The sequence below is a fragment of the Sturnus vulgaris genome, chromosome 9, assembly GCF_052056855.1.
Source record: "Sturnus vulgaris isolate bStuVul1 chromosome 9, bStuVul1.hap1, whole genome shotgun sequence".
NCBI classification, from domain to species: Eukaryota; Metazoa; Chordata; class Aves; order Passeriformes; family Sturnidae; genus Sturnus; species Sturnus vulgaris.
The window spans coordinates 1,517,833-1,537,252 of record NC_142251.1 but is presented as its reverse complement, the minus strand read 5'-3'; the positions used below and the strand labels follow the sequence as shown (position 1 = coordinate 1,537,252).

Sequence of the window (19,420 nt, the reverse complement as noted above, 5' to 3'; positions counted from 1 at the left end):
GGGAGAGCGGAGCCGAGCGCGGAGGGAAGGAAGGAGCCGAGCCGAGAGAGGGGAGGGAAGGAGAGGGAAAGGAAGAGGCGGAAAGGGAAAGCGAAGGAAGGCAAGGAGAGGGAAAGGAAGGCAAGGAGAGGAGCGGGGAGAGAAGGAAGGCAGCGAGGAGCCGAGCCCAGCCCAGCCCAGCCGCCGGCGCTCCCCGCGGGGCCGGCCCCGCTCGCTCCGCAGCGCTGGGGAAGCGCGGCCGCAGCTCCGCCGCCAGCGCCGGGGCCATGGAGCGCTGAGGGGCTGCGGGAGCCTGAGGGGAGCGTGAGGAAAACCTGCGGGGAGCCCGAGGGGAGCGTGAGGAGAACCGGAGGAGAACCTGCGGGGAGCCCCCGGAGCCGCCGCCGAAGGTAAGCGCTGCCCGCCTGTGGGGCCGCGGCCATCGCCCGGGGCCGGGGCTGAGATGGCACCGGGCTGTGAGGGGAGCCTGCCCTGAGGGGATCCCGGTCCCTGCTCCGTGCCCGGGGCTGAGATGGCACCGGGCTGTGAGGGGAGCCTGCCCGGCCCTGAGGGGTCCCAGTCCCTGCTCTGTGCCCGCGGCTGAGATGGCACCGGGATATGAGGGGAGCCTGCCCTGAGGGGATCCCGGTCCCTGCTCCGTGCTTGGGGCTGAGATGGCACCGGGATATGAGGGGACCCTGTCCTGAGGGGGTCCCGGTGGGTCCCGGTCCCTGCTCCATACCCGGGGCTGAGATGGCACCGGGATATGAGGGGAGGCTCCCCTGAGGGGTCCCTGTTCCTGCTCCATACCCGGGGCTGAGATGGCACCGGGATATGAGGGGAGGCTCCCCTGAGGGGTCCCTGTTCCTGCTCCATACCCGGGGCTGAGATGGCACCGGGCTGTGAGGGGACCCTGTCCTGAGGGGGTCTCGGTGGAGCCCAAGGACAGAGTCACTTAATACCGAGTGGGCTATTTGCCTGGCCCCAGTTAAGTTTTGTCGTGGGGGATCACATGGCCTTAAGAGATTTAAAAAAACCCCAACAAACAAGGGTTGCGGTTTGCCAGCGAGCGGATGTGCACTTTAGTTGTTTTTTTAAATTACTTTATTTCCGCGCTCGCCGCACGTTCTAGGTGTCCTATGTATTTGTTTATTTCCCTTCAATTCCTCCCTGTATTTTTGCTGCCTCGAATTTTTGCTGGACTCGCTCCTGTTCTCCTGGCTGCCGTGTGGCAGCGCCGCGTTCCACAGAACCGCATTCCCGGCATTTGCTCCTTCCCGGCACCGTGACATGGGGGGGCAGAGCTGCCGGATTCCCCTTCCCACACATCCCCAAAAACCTTTCGGGAGCGATGTGCAGCCCGGATCGGCGGAATTCCGAGTGGGATGAGCGCTCCCGCTGCTCCTCTGCCGGAGACATTTCCCCGGCATCATTTCCCTGCCATGTGCTTTCACTCCGTTTGTTTTTTTTTCCTCAGCCTCCTTTTCCCAGCTCCGAGCCTGGTGGGAGTTGAGAGTTCAGAGAGGATCTGGGAGTTGTTCCCTTGGTGTGGCTCCACAAAGAGGAGCTTTTTCTCCTCCTCAGATAGAGGTTGATGAATTATAAATCAATTCGGATGAGGAACGAGGTGTTTGCTGTGATTTCTGGGGCTGGGAGGGTCCGAGTTGTTTTGTGTGATGCTCACAATCTGTTGCTACAGGAAACATCCCAAGAGATCCTCGACTAAAGAGAGAATTCCTGGTAGATCTCTCTTGTATGAGACCCTTCCCAGCAGAATCCATACAATGCCTTTTATTTTTTTTCTCTAGAATCCCGGTGTCCATAAGAAGCAGCAATGAATAAGCTAAATAATTGCATTTGCAGGTCATAAATCCAGTGGAACAGGGAACTTTTTTAGGTCACTATGAGCGAGATGCTCGTTTGTAGTGTCCCTCATTATCAGCTCCAGACAGGGAGCTGCTGGTTAAAAAGGTTATGAGCAGATCTGTGATCTATAAATCATCTGGAATAAAAGCTTGTTAGCACAACAAGTGCTTTTCCTGGCACATTATTCATTGGAATTCTCTGTTTCTCTTGTCATCTCATCTATTTTATTATTTCCTTGTGCCTGCTCAGGTGCTCCAGGTACAGCTGTATCCTACTTTATTCTCATTTTTGGACATTTTAGATTCCTGGAAAGAATTTTTAGTGCAACGCTTAAATGTGAAGCTGAAGCACAGGACAATATTGAACCCTTTTGGCTTTATTTTTCCAAAAAACATAATCAGGTTTTTTTCTCCATCCCTTCTGTATTTACTTTCCAGCTTTTCCCATGTCACATGGAAACCTCTCCTTATTCAGCATTCAAATCCTGATTTATCCATCAGGAAGCTTAACCCAGATTAGCTGAGTAATCGTCTCTGGGAACACAAGGCTCCTTTAAAAAGTCATTCCAATCAAATCCCTGGAATTTCCATATTTGAAATGGATAGCCACGGATAGAGCTGGGAAATCTTGCCTAAAATGGCATTTTTTAAAATTGGAATGGTTTGTTTTATCCAAACATCCTTTCCTTGGAATGATCCACGTGGAGCTGTCCCTGGAGAAATGTGGGAAGTTTTAAACATTTGGGAAAAACAATGACAAAACAGTGCTTGGAAACACCTTTATTCCTTTAAATGAACTGCATGTCTTTCCAATTTTCAATCTTTATAAGGTTCCCTCAGCAAAGAAAATTGGATAATTATGGCAGTGGGATAAATACAGCCTTGGCAGATGGAAAAGAAAAAAAAAAAAAAAAAGAAAAAACAAAACCAAACAACATTGGGAAAGTGTAGAACAAATAATGAGGTGAAAAAAACTCCCTTAAACTTGATGCCTGTTGCTAACAGATGAGTGAATATTTATATGAAATATTGCTTTGAAGAAAAAGGATTTTAACCTGATGTTATTACTCATACTCTGAGGGGTTTTTTTCCCCCCCTTTTTCTCTCTAAGTTTAGAGAATGAAAATAATTTTTCAGCTTCACTTTGGGCTCCTTGCTGCTGCTGTGTTTTGGTTTCAGGCGATGCAGGGGGATGCCTGAGCTGGGGTAGGTGAATTTCAGCTGAATTTCTTTAATTATGAAAACAGCTCTCAGCTTCAAGCTTGTTTTACAAAAAAAAAAAAAAAAAAAGAACAAATTGGTGCCATCCTGTTGCTGTTAAAACATGCAGGGAAAGCCAGGCTGTGCTTCCTGTTACATCTGGGAGCCCTTCACATCCCAAATAATTCAAGGATATTTCCATTATTCAGGTTAGGATCTTAGAAAGAGTTTGATGAATGGTACAGAGAAAGTAAATTAAGAACTTTTCTCTTCATTATGCAGCATAATTGAAAAATTCAAGCCTTTGAATTTAATTTTTAACTTAATTTCTCATTAGGTGTCTAATTAGACCAAGGGCCCATTTGCCAGAGTGTTCTTGAAGCACAAAACTTGGCAAAATCATTCCTGTCAATCACAGAAGTCTCCAGAAGTCTGAGAAACTTTGCAAAGGGAAAAAGACAAAAAGAAATATTAAAATTTAGAGAACAATAAAGAGAAGATAAAATGGTTTCTCCTTTGTATTTTCAAGCAGTGTGAGAGATAAGAGGGAACTTCCTGGGAGAGCAGGAGATTATTCCATGGCTGCCTCCCGTGGAATTCTGCACTTTGTGCTGCAGCATCTGCCACTGCTGGCAGTGATGAGAAAATAGATTAGAGGATGGGGCTGGATTAAATCCCTGCTTATTCAGGTGCTTAAAAACGTCATTTTGTGCACCCTGAGTTCGACTTTTCCTCATGTTTGGCCACTTAAGGATACACTTTGATTATAAAGAACTCCAGGGAGGAAAATCCAGAAAATTCCATTTTTATTTTTATTTTTATTTTTGTCTTTGTTTCTTCCCTTTCTGTCTGTCCATGTGGCGTTTTGTGGGATTTTTTTTTTCCTTTCCTCCATCCACTTTCTTTCCCGAATTTCTCTCCTCTCTGGAAACCAAGCAAAGAGGATTGTGGATATTTTTTTACTGATGGGAATGTGGAACCAAGGCAGATTCTGGGAGAAGTTAAGGACAATCTTGGTGGTGCTGAAAATAGAGGATGGGAATTGGGACAGTGTGGAGCAGAGATATTGCATAGAGTGAGAGATTTTACAAAATTAGAGAAAAAAACCTTCTTATTTGGGGTAAAATTATAAAACCTTCAGGGCTGAACAGCAGAAAAATGCTGAATTATGATCTTTAAACTATGGGGGCTGGAGCCAAATGGGCAAAATCCCTTTGGGTTGGAGATGAGCTGGAGTTGAGCCCCAGCTTTCCATTCAAAGCTGCTGTGGTTCTGGGATTCCCTGCTGGGATTTTCCCCTTTGGGAATTCTTGAGGAATATTGCAGCAATCCCTTTGTCCTGTGAAATGAGCAGTGAGGAAATGCCAATGTTTCAGGGGATAAATCAGATTAATTTCTGGTGACATCAGAGCAGTTGAGGGCACTGATGTCCCCTTTGTTTCCCAGAGTGTCCTGGAAGAGGATGGAAAAACCTTCCCCAGTGCATCTGTGGAACATCTGGGCTCTGCTCCCATGGCTGCAGACTGAGATGGAATTTTAGAGGAATATTTGGAGTATTCCTCTGCAGACAGCTGCTGAGAACGTTCCCCTGAGCCATTAAAGAGTTAACTCAGCCTCGTTTGCTCTCTAATTAATTTGCTGGGGGATAATACCCCACGTTTGACCTGATTGTGGTGGGAGCAGCTGCTGATCCTGGCAGGGCTTTGCCTGCTGTGCAGGGGAGCCACAGTGACCACACAAAACCCTTCTGCAGGTGCTGCTCCCTTCCTTCTCCCAGCCTTCCCAGCCTGCAGCACGGGGGACTGGGATTGTTGGCAATGAAAGGATGGGTTTTTGCATTAAAAGGATGGTTTTTTGCAATAAAATGATGTTTTTTTGCAGTTAAAGGATGTTTTTTTGCAGTAAAAGGATGGGGGTTTTGCAAGAAAATGATGGTTTTTTGCAATAAAAGGATGGTTTTTTGCAATAAGATTATGGTTTTTTGCAATAAAAGGATTTTTTTTTGCAGTAAAAGGATGGTTTTTTGCAGTAAAAGGAAGGTTTTTTGCAGTAAAAGGTTGGTTTTTTTATCACTGTTGGAGGCAGATCTTGTGGAACAACGGGCAGAGCTCGCTGTGCTGCAAGCGAAGGTGGAGGAAGAGAGAAGAGGGGAAAGGGGTCAGCTAAAATAGATGCAAGGAAACAATCCAGCCTTGGAGACTCCAGAGAGCCAGGGAAGCACAGCAGAGAGGGAACAGTGAATAAACTGGTCCAGGGGGGTTTATAAACCAGAGAATTCACCTGAGCTCTCCTAAATCCAGAGGGAATCTCCACCTGCTGTAGGGACAGCACCCCCTGGGTGTTTTTGACACAGAAAACACGGTGGTTTTGAGTGGAGCTGCCAGAGGATTTGCTCTTCGGGATTCTTTTGGATATTTTGCTTTTATTTCAGTGGTTCTGAACCTAGAATCAAGAAGTTGTCCCTTTGCTTGAGTAAATAATTACCACCAGGTTTTCAGTTTTGTTTCTGCCTCCTCTGTGAGCTCAGGTGCCTCTGGCACAGCCAAGGAATTGTGTTTCTTCTGGGAGCCAAGGCAAGTAAAGGCACTGCCTGGAGCTTTGAAGGAATCTGAGACTTGTTGGAGTTTTCTCACTGATGTGCAAGAATCAGCTTTGGTGCCTAAAATCTGAAATGTAAAGAAAAAAAAGGGAGAAATTTCCCTTGATGGAAGGAAACCTTCTCTAACCTTGTTGTTGCTAAACAGAGCTCAGCTTGTGAGTCACTCCCATGGATCTGGGTTGAATATTTGCTGCCTGCAGGATGGGCACCCAGGATAAATCCCTCCTGAGCTTTGGGGAAGGATTAGCACTGTACTCAGATGGAAAAAATAAATTCTTGCCATTGATTTTTCCCATTCATGCTTTTGTAATTCAGCAATTGCTCGAGGAAGCCACAGGAATAAACAGCACAGAAAATCTAGAGATTTAGGGATTAAATAAAAAATGAAACTTGTTAAGATAAATTTTAGAAATTTAGACTCTAGGGATTGCTGGAGCTCATGGGAAACGTGGGGCATAAATCTGGAGAGGAGCTCCTTGCAACCAGGACACTTCCAAGGGTGCTTATAAATAGTGGGAGCAGGAACTTTGGGAAGAGAGGAATCCTAAAGGATGAATCTTTGGGAGTCACTGTTTCTAAAAACAGCAGCTCAAGTGAGAAGCAGAAAATGATCCAGCAGCATAAGAGCTCCTGAGGAGAAAATCAGAGTGAGACACATGGAAACCTTCATGGAAACCTTCATGGGAACCTTCAGGAAACCTTCATGGAAACCTTCATGGAAACCTTCATGGAAACCTTCATGGAAACCTTCAGGAAACCTTCATGGAAACCTTCATGGAAACCTTTAGGAAACATTCAGGAAATCTTCATGGAAACCTTCATGGAAACCTTCATGGAAACCTTCAGGAAACCTTCATGGAAACCTTCATGGAAACCTTTAGGAAACATTCAGGAAGCCTTCATGGAAACCTTCATGGAAACCTTCATGGAAATCTTCATGGAAATCTTCATGGAAACCTTCATGGAAACCTTCATGGAAATCTTCATGGAAATCTTCATGGAAACCTTCATGGAAACCTTCAGGAAACCTTCAGGAAACCTTCATGGAAACCTTCAGGAAACCCTCATGTCGAGGCTGCTCTGTTTGTTGGGGTTCTGCTCTAGGAAAAGCAGATTTTGGGGGTGCAGTGTGCTCAGGAATGTTGCTCAGGAATCTCCCAGGGTGCCAGGGCTAAACCCACTCGTGCCTGGAAATAGAAATATCCCATTTAATATTTCAAAAGTGTCACTGGAACTGCACAGGACTCTCCCTGTTCCAGCTGGGAATGGCTGCTGGTGGTTGAGTTCCCAGGAACAGCAGCTTGGGCAGGAAAAGCAGAGCAGGATGTGGAATATTCTTGGAGAGTTTGGATTCCCAGCACTGCTCCTTCCAGAGGTGCTGCTCCTCCTGCTGGCAAAATGTGTGGATTTTTTGGGATCCCAGGAAGAGCAGGGAGTTTATCCCAGGTGATCTTGGCCTCTCCAGGGCAGTTGCAGGGCAGGAGGAGCAGATCTGGGGTTCCATGGGGGAGCAGCATCCTCTGATCCCGAGGATTGCAGGGCAGGCTCTTGTCTGAGACGATTCCAAAAGAGGCTCCTCGTGGCAAACTGCAGGAAAAGTGTCTCCCCCTGCCATAATTGTTATTAATCATCCCAGATAATTATTGGGATGCCCTTTCCCACTGCTTCTTCCCAGTCTGGGAGAAGGGAATATTCCTGAGTAGTTTTTGTGTGTTTTTTTTCTTTCCCTTCTTTCTTTCCTCTGCATTCAATTCTCAATTCTGCATTTCCTTTCTGGAATTCATCCCCAAATTCCTATCCCAAGCCCCTTTCCCTGCACTTTCCTGATGAATCCATGAAATCCCTGCCTGGACTTGCATTTTTGATGGGGTTTTTTGTGTGTGTCCGGTTCTGGGCCCCTGTTTTTCCATTTTTCCTTATTCCTGCAGGAGCCACGGGAACATTGTGGGTTTTTTTCTCAGCTGCTTGTGGGTCACTGATGAATTAATTCCATTAGAAATGGAAAGTTTTCCATGCTTTTTTCCCAGAAAAGCAAGAATAAGGCAGTGTTCAAATGAAGTCAGGCAGAAGAAATATAAAAAGGAACATTTATTTCACCTCATTCTTCATTTCCTTCTGGAGTCATGTTTGCAGAAATCCAGTTATTTTTTAAAAAAGAGAAAAACAATCCAGTCACAGGCACTGAAAGGAAGTAGAAAAAGACGATTTTTTTCATTTTTCCTTGTTTTTTAATCACCCACTCTCAGCATAAAAATACTTAGTGCAAGACTCCTGTCATGTAAAATAATTGTAATTAATTCCTTGAGTCAGGACTGTGTAGGAAAATTCAGGAATAATTTCCTAAGTGCAGGATAAAGGATTTATTTAGACTCATAGAAAACCAAAAAAGCTTTATGATTAAAAAATAATGATTTAGCTCTGAGCAGACTCTTCCTGACTCTTAAGAAGCTTTGGTGAGTTTTTCTGGATGAAATATTGGATTTTTTTCTGTGACCTGAGATGTTCCTGGTGTGGATTTTGCTGGAGAAATTGAGGCAGCATTTTTGGGGTTGTTTGTTTATAAAACAAGAACAAGCAGGAGAAACCTCCCCAGATCCTCTCATGGAGTGGGAGCCAATCCCCCAAAATTCCCTTTTCCCTTCCCATAATTCACTGTGTGATCAAACTGGAATATTCTTGGCTATTCTTGGATTATTCCTGGCTGTTCCTTTCCCTATTTTACTCATCAGAGTTGTTGAATTATTCCTTTTTTTTGGTCCATCCTGTGCTGTCTCATGGATCCAACACCAGTTTGGTGCTGGCCATTTTTGGCCCAGTACAGCAGTTCCAACATTTTTGCTTAGATAAACCAGATATTTGCTTTAATTTTTCAGGAAACCAAAGCTATTTTGGTTTTTATTATTGATATTGTGCCCTTGGGACAAGTCTGGATGGATGCTGGGAATCCTGCAGCTGCTTTGGTTTGGATTTCAGAGCCACACTAACATTAATTATTTTTGGGATTGTGGTTGCACTGATGGGTTTTTAAAGGGTATTTGTAGGTGTATAACAAGTGCCCTTTAATCAGAGGGATGAAATTAATAGAAATTTGTCATTTGAGGTGGAAAAAATCGGAGGCAGCACAAAAATGTTCCCCCTGTGTTTATGTGTGACTTGGTGACTAAAGCAGCGCGGGTTTTCAGGCTGGAAATAGAATCAAATCGTCATTTCCATGATTTTTTTAAAATATGAAATATCAGAGGAGAGATTCTTTCCCAGCTGCAACTCTGTGGGCTCGGATCCTCTTCCCTTTTCCTGCAGAGGAGGGGGAAAGGAGCGTTCTCCATCTGTCCAGGGGCTTAAAATGATCCCGTGTTTTGATGGCTCTGCAGAGGAGTTCAGTTCTGCATTCCACACCTAAAACTGGGGGGGGTTCAGTAGAGAAAAAAGCAGGAATTCTTCATTCCCCAGCCATTCCAGCTGCTGGGAATTCAGGTTCTCCTTTGCACCCAGTGCTTCCCGGATTTTTGGGCTGGTGTTTGAAGTGGGACTTTTTTTTCCTTTCAGCCAGCAGGAGACACATTCCTAAAAATAAATGGATCAAGTGATATTGGGATTTTCATTTATAAATGCTCTGGGAATCTGCCAAAACTTCCATCAGAGACCTGCAGTCGTTTGTGAGGAGGCACAGGCTGTTCCCAAGCTGAGGGAATTCAGGTGGGAGGGATGTGGTGAGAGGCAAAAATTCCTTACTGAGGGTAAAGTTGAGGTTTTCCAGAGAATCTTTGGCTGCCCCTGGATCCCTGGAATGTCCAAGGCCAGGTTGGACAGGGCTTGGAGCAGCCTGGGATAATGGAAGGTGGCCCTGCCATGGCAGGGGTGGATTGGGATGGGATTTAAGGTCCTCCCCAACCCAAACCAGTCTGGAGTTCTGTGATTCCCTGGGGTCAGTGCTGTGTGATCCCTGTGGGAATGGAGCAGGAAATTCCCTCTTTCCCTGTTCCCCAGGCTGAGGAAACTCTTCCATTTTCCCCATCCCATCCCATTCCCATGAGAGATGGGAAGAGGAAAGGGGGAAGGAAAAAGGAAAGGGGAAGGAAAAAGGGAAGGGGAAAGGAGAGGAAAGGAGAGGAGAGGAAAGGAGAGGAAAGGAAAGGAAAGGAAAGGAAAGGAAAGGAAAGGAAAGGAAAGGAAAGGAAAGGAAAGGAAAGGAAAGGAAAGGAAAGGAAAGGAAAGGAAAGGAAAGGAAAGGAAAGGAAAGGAAAGGAAAGGAAAGGAAAGGAAAGGAAAGGAAAAGAAAAGAAAAAGGAAAGAAAGGATCCCTATCCCAGAGTTTCCTGGGAATGGGCAGGGTGGTGAGCAGGGAGAGGGAAGCTCCAGCTCTCCCTCCGTGGGCTCCCAGATCCCTTCCCCCAGAGCTGAGTCACTCAGATCATAAATTCCAACCTCACTTCCCAGTTACTATAACAACTTCATGGATTTCATCTCATTATTAATTACATTCAGCCCTAATCTGCTGCTCCAGGATCAGGCACTCCAGGAGAGCTCCTCTTCTCCCTTTTCCCTTCTCCCTTCCAAAGGTTTTTCACTCCCACATTCAGGTGCTCCCCTCATGGATCTGCTTCCAGGGAGATAAGGAAACGCTCATATTCCTCCCTTTGAAAATTCAGAATAGAAGGAAATGGTTTTTTTTTCCTCAAAACAAACAAGATGCCCAAAATAAAACTGCAAAATCTGGGCCCTCAGCTGTTTTCCCACAGCAAATGTGGAGCAGGGAACAGCTTGGGATCAAATCCACCCCAGCACGGAGGGAAAGCTGGGAGAGCAGAGGAGCAGCTGGAATCTGATCTCTTGGGGCTGAATTGCCCATCCTCAGGGTCTGAACAGGAATCTCTGTGCTGGAAAAGGCAACAAACTCCAGGCCAATCCCAAAGTCCTGAGGTGCTGGAGTGAGCACAATGAGCCCCTTTTGTTTTTGTCTGGATCAGCTTTGGAGCTGGAGAGCTGAAGGGACACCCAGGAGAACAGAGGGATCCCTTTTCCTTTTCCTTTTCCTTTTCCTTTTCCTTTTCCTTTTCCTTTTCCTTTTCCTTTTCCTTTTCCTTTTCCTTTTCCTTTTCCTTTTCCTTTTCCTTTCCCTGTCCCTTTTCCCCTTTCCCTTTCCCTTTCCCTTTCCCTTTCCATTTCCCTTTCCCTTTCCCTTTTTCCCTTTCCCTTTCCCAATTTTTTTCCTATTTCTTTTCCATTTCTTTTCCATTTCTTTTTCCTTTACTTTCTCAAGGAAACTCTGGAAACTTTGGAACAAAGGATGTCCCAAACCCTGAGCAGGAAAACCAACTCATCCCATCCCTCCTGTCCCTCTGCATGGCTTGATCCTGGAAAAGTTGGGAAAGAATCCCCAAATAATCCATGGAGTGATTAAATCCTGCTGGGTTTTTTTGTTTTGTTGGTTTTTTTTTCCCCCAGGATATACAAGAATGCCTTTAGGCTTTCCAGCAATGTAATCTCAAAAAAAATTGAGAGCTGTAAAACTCCTCTGCTGTTGCTCCTTTGGGAATTCAGGGAGCTGGGTGGGGATTTCAGGGTTTGGGTGTTGTGCATCCTCTTAATCTGCATTTTTTTATCCAAGGAAAACACATCCTAAGAAGAACTGGGAAAACCCGTGGAGAAGTTGGGTTGTTCCTGTGACTTGGAGAAATTTTGTGTTGTATTTTTATATTTGCAGCACTGGTTGCCCAAAAATAAAATAATTGGGTGTTGTTGGGATATTGTTCTTTCCAAGTATGCTCAAGTTTGGGTGGAAAAATATCCTGGATTAGCTTGAAATGATCCTTTTATACCTCAATGCCTCGGGCTCCAAAATCCCACAATTCACAGACTGGTTTGAGTTGGAAGGGAAATGAAAACTCCTCAAATCCCCTCTTATCCCAAACTTCTCCAGCCTGGCCTTGGACATTCCAGGGATTCCAGGCCCTCCCCACCCTCCCAGCCAGGAATTCCTTCCCAATATCCCTTGGAATTCCATCCTCTGGCAGCTTTTGCCATTTTCAGTCGCTGTCATTCCCCAGAATTGTGATTTTCCTGATGGATCCAGGTTGGGATTTCTCTTGGAACATCCTGGCACTCTCCTACATCTCAGTATTTGAGAATTTCCACTTTTTCCGTTTCCTCTGCAATCTCAGCGTTTGGAATCATTTGGCCAGAAGAGGCAGACACGGAGCTGAGCCCTGGGAAATGAGAATTTTGGGAGCAGGGGTTACTGAACAGGGCTCTCCTCATTTATTGCAGCCTTTGAAGGGATGGAATTGGATAAAAAAACTTCTCAAAATTGTTCTGCAAGAGGCAGTGCAAGGGTGACTCCATGTAATTAAAGGAGGTTTTGATAACTGGGAATGAAATTACTGGGAGAAAATGCTGGAATTGCCATTTTCACCTCACTTCAGAGCCCTTCATTTGGGAGAAAATCACAGAATGAGCTAAATCATTTTTTCATTTAAAAAAAAAAAAAGCTGATCATTCAGCCTGGCATCAAAAATAATGCAAATATTTGCCCAAGAAGCAAAATATCAGATCCAGAAGGAAAGAAAACAACCACAGTCTAAGGAAACAGGAACATCTGCTTTGGCTCTGAGGAAAAATCCTGGAATAAAAAAAGCTGAAATGTCCCTCTAAATCAGGGATTTTTTTTTTATTTTTTTTTTCCCCTTTTAGCTCCTGTTATAAATTAGTGCTGTCCAAGATGTCACTTCAAATATCTGTAATAAAATATGGATGTGGCTGGTGGGAAACACGGGAGCATTTCCAGAATGTCAAATGCTTTTTTTTTTTCCTTTAATCTTAATTTCCTTTTATTTATTGGATGGGCAGACAGAAATTTCAGCCTGGAAATTGCTAACATGGAAAAAAAAACCAAAACAAACTTGGAATAAATCAGATTTGGAGTTGACCACAGTGCTGTCATGTCTTGTTGAATATTCCCAAAGCCAGGCTTTGCAGTTTTGGATAAATATTGAGGAAAATTCAATTTCTCTGCTCCAAAATCCTTTTCCTGGGAAGGACACAGAGGGCAGGATTTTATTGTGGCACAAATCCTCTTTTTTTTTTTTTTTTTTTTTTTTTTTTTTTTTTTTTTTTTAATTTTTATTTAGATTTTTCATGTGCCTGTGGCAAAAATAATTGATCTGGAAGTGTTTGTTCTAATTTGCCATGGAATGAGTTTTTCCTCAGGCACTGGAATTGGTTTTTGGTTTTTTTTTTTTTTTTAGCTGCTGTTCCATGGTTGTGTTTGGGAATTTGGGATGTGAGAAAAAATGGGATTATTTGGACACAAATCCATCCTGGAGAGCTCTTTTCCCATTGCTGCCTTGGTCACATCCTCACCTCCCATTTTCTGGGTGTTAATCCTGAAATCCTGGAATCATTTGGGTTGGAAGAAATCTTAAAGCTCATTTATTTCCACCTTTACACCAAGATTTACACCAGGATTCTCCTAAAAAAAAGTGGATTTAAAAACCTAAAAAAGTGGATTTTAAGGCAATTTTTGTCTCTGCAAAGATGGAATTTTGCATTTAAGGACTTTGAAATTTTAGCCTGGAATTCCCTGATGGAATTCTCATGTTCTTGTGGAGTTCCCAAGGGGCTTTGAGCTTGGAAAACCTCAAAAAAAAAAAGTGGATTTAAAAGCTTAAAAATGAAGTCGATTTGAGGTTTGTAAAACTTTTTTTCTTGAGAAAAGATTCTAAAACTCAGCCTGTGGCAGAGTTTAGGAAGGGAAAAAATAAATGAGGGTCAGGAGGCAAAAGCTGCTTTATTTCCTCAATGGTTATCCCATAATAATCCCCATGGATCTGCAGCATTCCTGGTTTTTGGGAATTCCAGCAAAACTTAGGGATGATCCTTCTTTCCCAATTAAAATCAAATCTAATTTAGGAAAAAAAAAATCAGCCTAAAAATCTACGGGGGGGGGGAGGAAAATCTGCGTGGCTGAATTTTCTGGGGTTTGGTGTAGTTTTAAATTGATTTTTAAATAATAATAATAATAGTAATAATAATAATAATAATAATAATAATAATAATAATAATAATAATAATAATAAAGAAATAGAGATAGAGATAGAGATAGAGATAGAGATAGAAATATAAATAAAAATAAAAATAAAAATAAATATAAATATGAATATATAAAATAGAAATAGAAATAGACATAGACATAATGAGGAATAATAAATAATAATGATAAAAATAATTATTATAATAATGATTATGATAATAATAATAATTTTTCTGATCTCTGAGAGCTTCTCAGCTGCTCTGAGGAGTGGGAGGCTCTGCAAATAATTTGCTCAAGGAAGGAGAGAAATTGCATTTTTTAATAGTCTGCCTGATTTTTCCCTGTAATTACCTTGGAAATCCTGATGTGGGGAACACTTGAACTGAATCCTTTGGAGCTGTCAGAGCTGATTTTTAATTTCACTTCATTTTTTTTTTTTTGCACAATGGGAGATGAGCTTTTTAAAAAGAGCTAAGATGAAAAATCCCTGCCATAATTAAGAAAACAGAAATCTTTTTGTGTTCAAGCTGTGAATATTTATCTGGAAGTTTCCTATAAAAACAAGGCCAGTGAAAATTCCAGGAGAAGAAATCTGTGAAAATTTGTGAAAATTTCACCTCAAAAAAATGGTGAAAATTGGAAAATTGTGTTTCATGGGAATTCTGCAGAGCACATCAGGCCTAAGGGCAGCAAAATATGGATTTTTTTTATTTTTTTATTTTTTTATTTTTAATTGGAACTGAAAGAAATGAAGGGAAATGCCAACCTGATCATCCCCTCTGCTGGAAATCCAGGAATTCCTGGAATTTTTGGGACAGACTGACTGGGATATTCCCAGCTTTAATGTTGGATTGATTCCAGAGGAAGAGCAGTCCTAATTAAAGCTGAGGCACAGTTTTAATAATAATTAATTAATTAATAATATTTAATAATAATTAATTATCTAAAAGTTTTTTTCAGTTGTGCCCAGCTTGGTTGGAGCTTTCTCAAGCATCTCCAAAGATCATCCTGCCTTGAATATTTTTTACTGGTAGGAAAATTGATTGGATTTATTCTTGGAATTAAATTTGTGTCTTTATCCCTATTCCTGATGGCTTAAACCAGGAAATGTGGGTTTTAAACTCAGCCTGGCAATTAGGACAAAGCTCAGGGCAGCCTTGGGAGAGGCCAGAGTGGGAAAATCCTTTTTCCAGATCATTGGAAGAGACCAAAGTGGGAAAATCTTTTTTTTCCAGAACCTTGGGAGAGACCAAAGTTGAGGAATTCCTTCTCCAGAGCCTTGGGAGAGACCAAAGTGAGAAAATCCCTTCTCCAGAACATTGGGAGAAGCCAGAGTTAGAAAATCTCTTCTCTAGAGTCTTGGGAGGGACCAAAGTGGGAAAATCTTTTTTTCCAGAACATTGGGAGGGACCAAACTGGAGGAATTCCTTCTCCAGAACCTTGGGAAAGACCAAAGAGGGAAAATCCTTTTTCCAGAATCTTGGGAGAAGCCAAAGTGGGAAAATCCTTTCTCCAGATCATTGGAAGAGGTCAAAGTGGGAAAATCTTTTTTTCCAGAACCTTGGGAGAAGCCAAAGTGGGAAAACCTTTTCTCCAGAACTTTGGGAGAGACCAAACTGGGAAAACCTTTCCTCCAGAATCTTGGGAGAAGACAAAATAGGAAAATTCTTTCTCCAGAGTCATGGGAGAGGCCAAAGTGGGAAAATCCCTTTTCCAGAACATTGGGAGAACCAGAGTTAGAAAATCTCTTCTCCAGAGCCTTGGGAATGACTAAAGTGGGAAAATCCCTCTCTCCAGCTGGATGATGCTGGTGGTCTCAGGTGGCAAAGCTCTTGAAGATAAGAATGGCAGTGCTGGAAATCAAGGCTGTGACAGCTCTAAGGGAAAATCCAGCCCATGGAATCCAGCAGAGGAGGGATGTGGAGCTGGTGGAAGGAATCCAGGGGCTGGAAATCCCAAATTTGGCCATGGAGATGTGCTTTAGGAATTTCTGTGAATAGTGGGTTTGACACTGGATGAGCTGGGAGCTGATTTTTAAGCACTGGGTAGGAAAATCAGGCTTCATCCTGTGCTTCCATGGGATTTTATGTTCAGGATGAGCAGGGGGATGGAGCAGCTCTGCTGGGAGGAAAGGCTGGGAATGTTCACCTGGACAGGAGAAGCTTTGGGATGAGCTCAGGGTGGCCTTGCAGGACCTGAAGGAGCTGCAGGAACCATGGAGAGACACAATTCCCAAGGGATGGAGGGACAGGAAAGGGGGAATGGCTTCCAGAAGGTCGGGCTAGATGGGATATTGGGAAGAAATTCCTCCCTGTGATGGTGAGGAAAGGCTGGGCTGAAATTCCCAGATTTGCTGTGAATGCTCCATCCCTGGCAGTGCCCAAGGCCAGGCTGGGCAGGGCTTGGAGCCACCTGGGACAGTGGAAAATGTCCCATGGCAGGAATTAGAACTGGATGAGCTTTAAGGTTCCTCCCAACCCAAAGCATTCCATGAAATCCCTCTTTTCTCAATCGCTTTTCCCAAGTTCCAGCCATCAGTGCTAATAGATGGCCTTGCTTTTATTTTGCAGAGCTCTGTGAAATCTTCCCAGCTCTTGCTGGAAATGAGAGCAGCTTGGGTTTTCTGAGGAGGAGGGAATTTCTCAGAGCTGCCAGAAGCTCGGCAGAGCACTTGAGCTCTTGCTGCTCACAAGAAACGGGGGAAGGTCACAGAAAAGAACAACATTTTCCTCAGCAAATAAGTCATAAAAAGGGGAAATTCTTAGGGATGTGTCCAAGGAGGGCTGGAGAATCCCTGAGGGAAATGGGAAGGGGCTGGAGAATCCCTGAGGGAGCTGGGGGGGCTCAGCCTGGAGAAAAGGAGGCTCAGGGGGAATTTCTGGCTCTGCACAACTCCCTGACAGGAGGGGACAGCCGGGGGGATTTGGGATCTGGGAACAGGGACAGGAGGAGAGGGAACGACCCTACAGGAGGTTCAACTTGAATATGAGAAAACAAATTTTCCTTGGAAGGTGGTGAGGCATTGGAATAAGTTGCCCAGGGAGGTGTTGCAGTGTCTCTGTGTGGAAATGTTCCAGCCTTTCCCTCATTTCTCATTGCCCACAGAAGCTGGGAATGAGATCCCCTGGATCCCTGGAATTGTCCCAGGCCAGGATGGAGCACCCTGGGATAGTGGGAGCTGTCCCTGCCCATGGGATGAGTTTAAATCTCCCTTCCAAGCCAAAGCATTCCATGATTTTATGTGGAGCAGGAGCCCATCTGTTCCTCCTGGGAGAGCCAGACCTGAGATTGTCACTTGTTTTTTGGTGGCTGTCACCCTGTCTGAGTCGGTGTCTCTCCCTGTGAAGTTCTCATGGATTTTAAGGAGAATCCAATCTGAATCCCAGCTCACAGTGATGTAATTCCCTGTGGGATCAGATGATCTCCTTCATCCTTTTCCTCAGAAAAGCTTCTCACAGTAATTCACAGCCCAGGTGCCTGGGGTTTAGCTCAACATTTTCAGGATCAGCATTTTGTTGGGAGGAAAAATCCTGCTCCAGTCATGTGCTGGAAGTGAGGAAGAAGCAGGTGTGGGACTGCAGGATGTGCTGTTATTGGAATTTCAGATTTGTTTTGGTTTTTCACTCTATATTTGTGTCCTGCCTCCATGAAATGTGAGAAGAACTGGATTTGGAGGCTGAAAAAAGGAACTGGATAAACAACTCTGCTTCCCAAAACTGCTCTTCAGGCAGGGAGTGGAAAAATGGGAATTGTGAGGCAGCCTGGGCTGTGTTTTGTGGAGAAGGGAATCCTTGGGGACGAGGAAATCAATTTGCTCCTCACATCCCCCTGGAGCTTTAATGATGCCCTTGGAGAAACCCAAATATGTGGGAAAACCCTGATGGAATGTGGGTCTCATATCCCAAACTTTCTCAAACTTTTCCATGAAGATTTGTTGTAGGAATTTCTGTAAATGTGGATTTCACACTGGATGAGCTGGGCTGCTCTTTTTTTAACCAGTTTGTAGGAAAATCAGGAAAAGCAGAACCTCCATGGGATTTTATCCTCACTGCCTGTTGGGAACCCTTTAATTCATTCCCTGCCTGGATCCCTCTGGAATTGCTGGAGTGTTTTCCCGTCAGTTTTAAAGCACAATGGTCAGGGAACACAAAAATCTTCAGGTGGAAGCTTGGTCTAAAAAGAAAATTTATATTCCATGTGGAATATATTCCAGGAAAATGGATCAGACCCAGCTGCAGCACTGATTTTTCTTCACAATTTATTAATAAATTTATTATTTATTTGCTGCTGTTCAGCATTCCCTGATCCCAGACCCAACCAATCCTCTGGGATACAGAGTTTTTTTTTTTTTTTTTTTGGAGGATTTGGGTGCTGGGAATGTAATAAAAGTTTGCATCAATGAGAAAATGTTCATTCACCCAGGAATCCTCTTTGGAAATGTTTTCCTGTGGTTTATTCTTCCTTTAAATGTTGATCCCAGGTGTCAGATTTTCCTGGGAAGGCACAGGAAAGAATGAGTCAGATTTTAATGGTAATTTAGTTATGACTAAAGGAAGTCTTGGATTTTCTTCAGGCCTCAGAACTGCAATTCCCACAGAACAAAAGCTGGATTTTATCATTATCCATATTCTGCTTAAATTAATGTTGACAAATGAATAAATATTTATAAAGTTGTGATGTGAGAGAGATCAGATTTCCACAGAAAAGATTTTCCAGCCAGCTTGGTCCTGGAGTTCAGCAAAATTTGGGAAATATTCTTAAACTCTCATTCTTTTCCCATTTTTCCCCCAAAAAATGTGTGGATTGAGGTTTAGTGGAGAATTATGGAGGTGGTGCTGGTTGAAATTTATGCTGTTCAAGGTCTTTTCCTGGCTTTGATGATGCCATGGTATTCTCAGAAGTTTCTCTGGATAATTATACTATAGATTGAAATATAATTACAGAAATACATCATTTATATGTGTTTATAAATAAATGAAAATAAATAACTTTTTTTTATTTTATTTTCAGGTTACCCCTCTGAAGAAATTCTGTTTTTACCAGAAGTTTTTTTATCCTGGGCTGCACTTGAATCTCAATAATGAAGAAAAGCAGAAGTGTCATGACAGTGACTGCAGATGAGGTGAGTTCCTGCTGAAGGTTTCTTTTCCTTATTTTTCTTTCTTTTTCAATTTTTTTACCTTGTGAAAATGAGCTAAAAAGTTGATTTTATCTTCTTTGGTAAATATCAACTGGTTTGGCTTTGATTGCTGATGGATGATCTTGGAGCATTTTTAGGTCAGAAGCAGAAAATAAAAGCAGGACATTAAAAAATGATCAACTCAAGTCCTGGGAAAGGTTTGGAGGAGTTTTATTCAGGGTTTTTTTTGCTCTGCTGGTCTTTGGTCAGTGTAGTGTGGCAGGGAGCAGGGAATGCTGCTGGGATTTATGGAATATTTGCTCTGGATCCCACCTTTTTTATGTGTAAATATCCCAATGTTTCAGCAGCTCAGCACCTGATGTGATGATGCATTTTTAATTTCATTATTCCCCTTGCTAATCATCATCATCATTCCCTAATAATTAAACTCCAGATCCCATTCCCTGGGGAATTGTCTCTGTTTGGCTGGTTTGTCCTAGGGCTCCCAAAAAATGGGAAATCCCTTGGAATGTGTAGGAAAAGAGTGGAAAATAAGGGTTTGGCTATCCTGGAGCACTTCTCCAATAAATAAATATTGTTTCCCACTCTTATCCCAAGTTTTGCACCGT

General features: G+C 43.4%; 1 protein-coding gene across 1 annotated transcript in view; it reads left to right on the top strand.

The window, feature by feature from the left end:
- Positions 1-257: 257 nt before the first annotated feature.
- PDE4B (phosphodiesterase 4B) overlaps positions 258-19,420 on the top strand; it is a 172,813-nt gene continuing 153,650 nt past the window's right edge. Inside the window, exons 1-2 of the mRNA XM_088169610.1 lie at positions 258-389; positions 18,683-18,794. Of these exons, the coding sequence (XP_088025736.1) occupies positions 18,753-18,794 (42 nt within the window). The 5' untranslated portion in view covers positions 258-389; positions 18,683-18,752. The remainder of the gene's footprint in view (positions 390-18,682; positions 18,795-19,420) is intronic.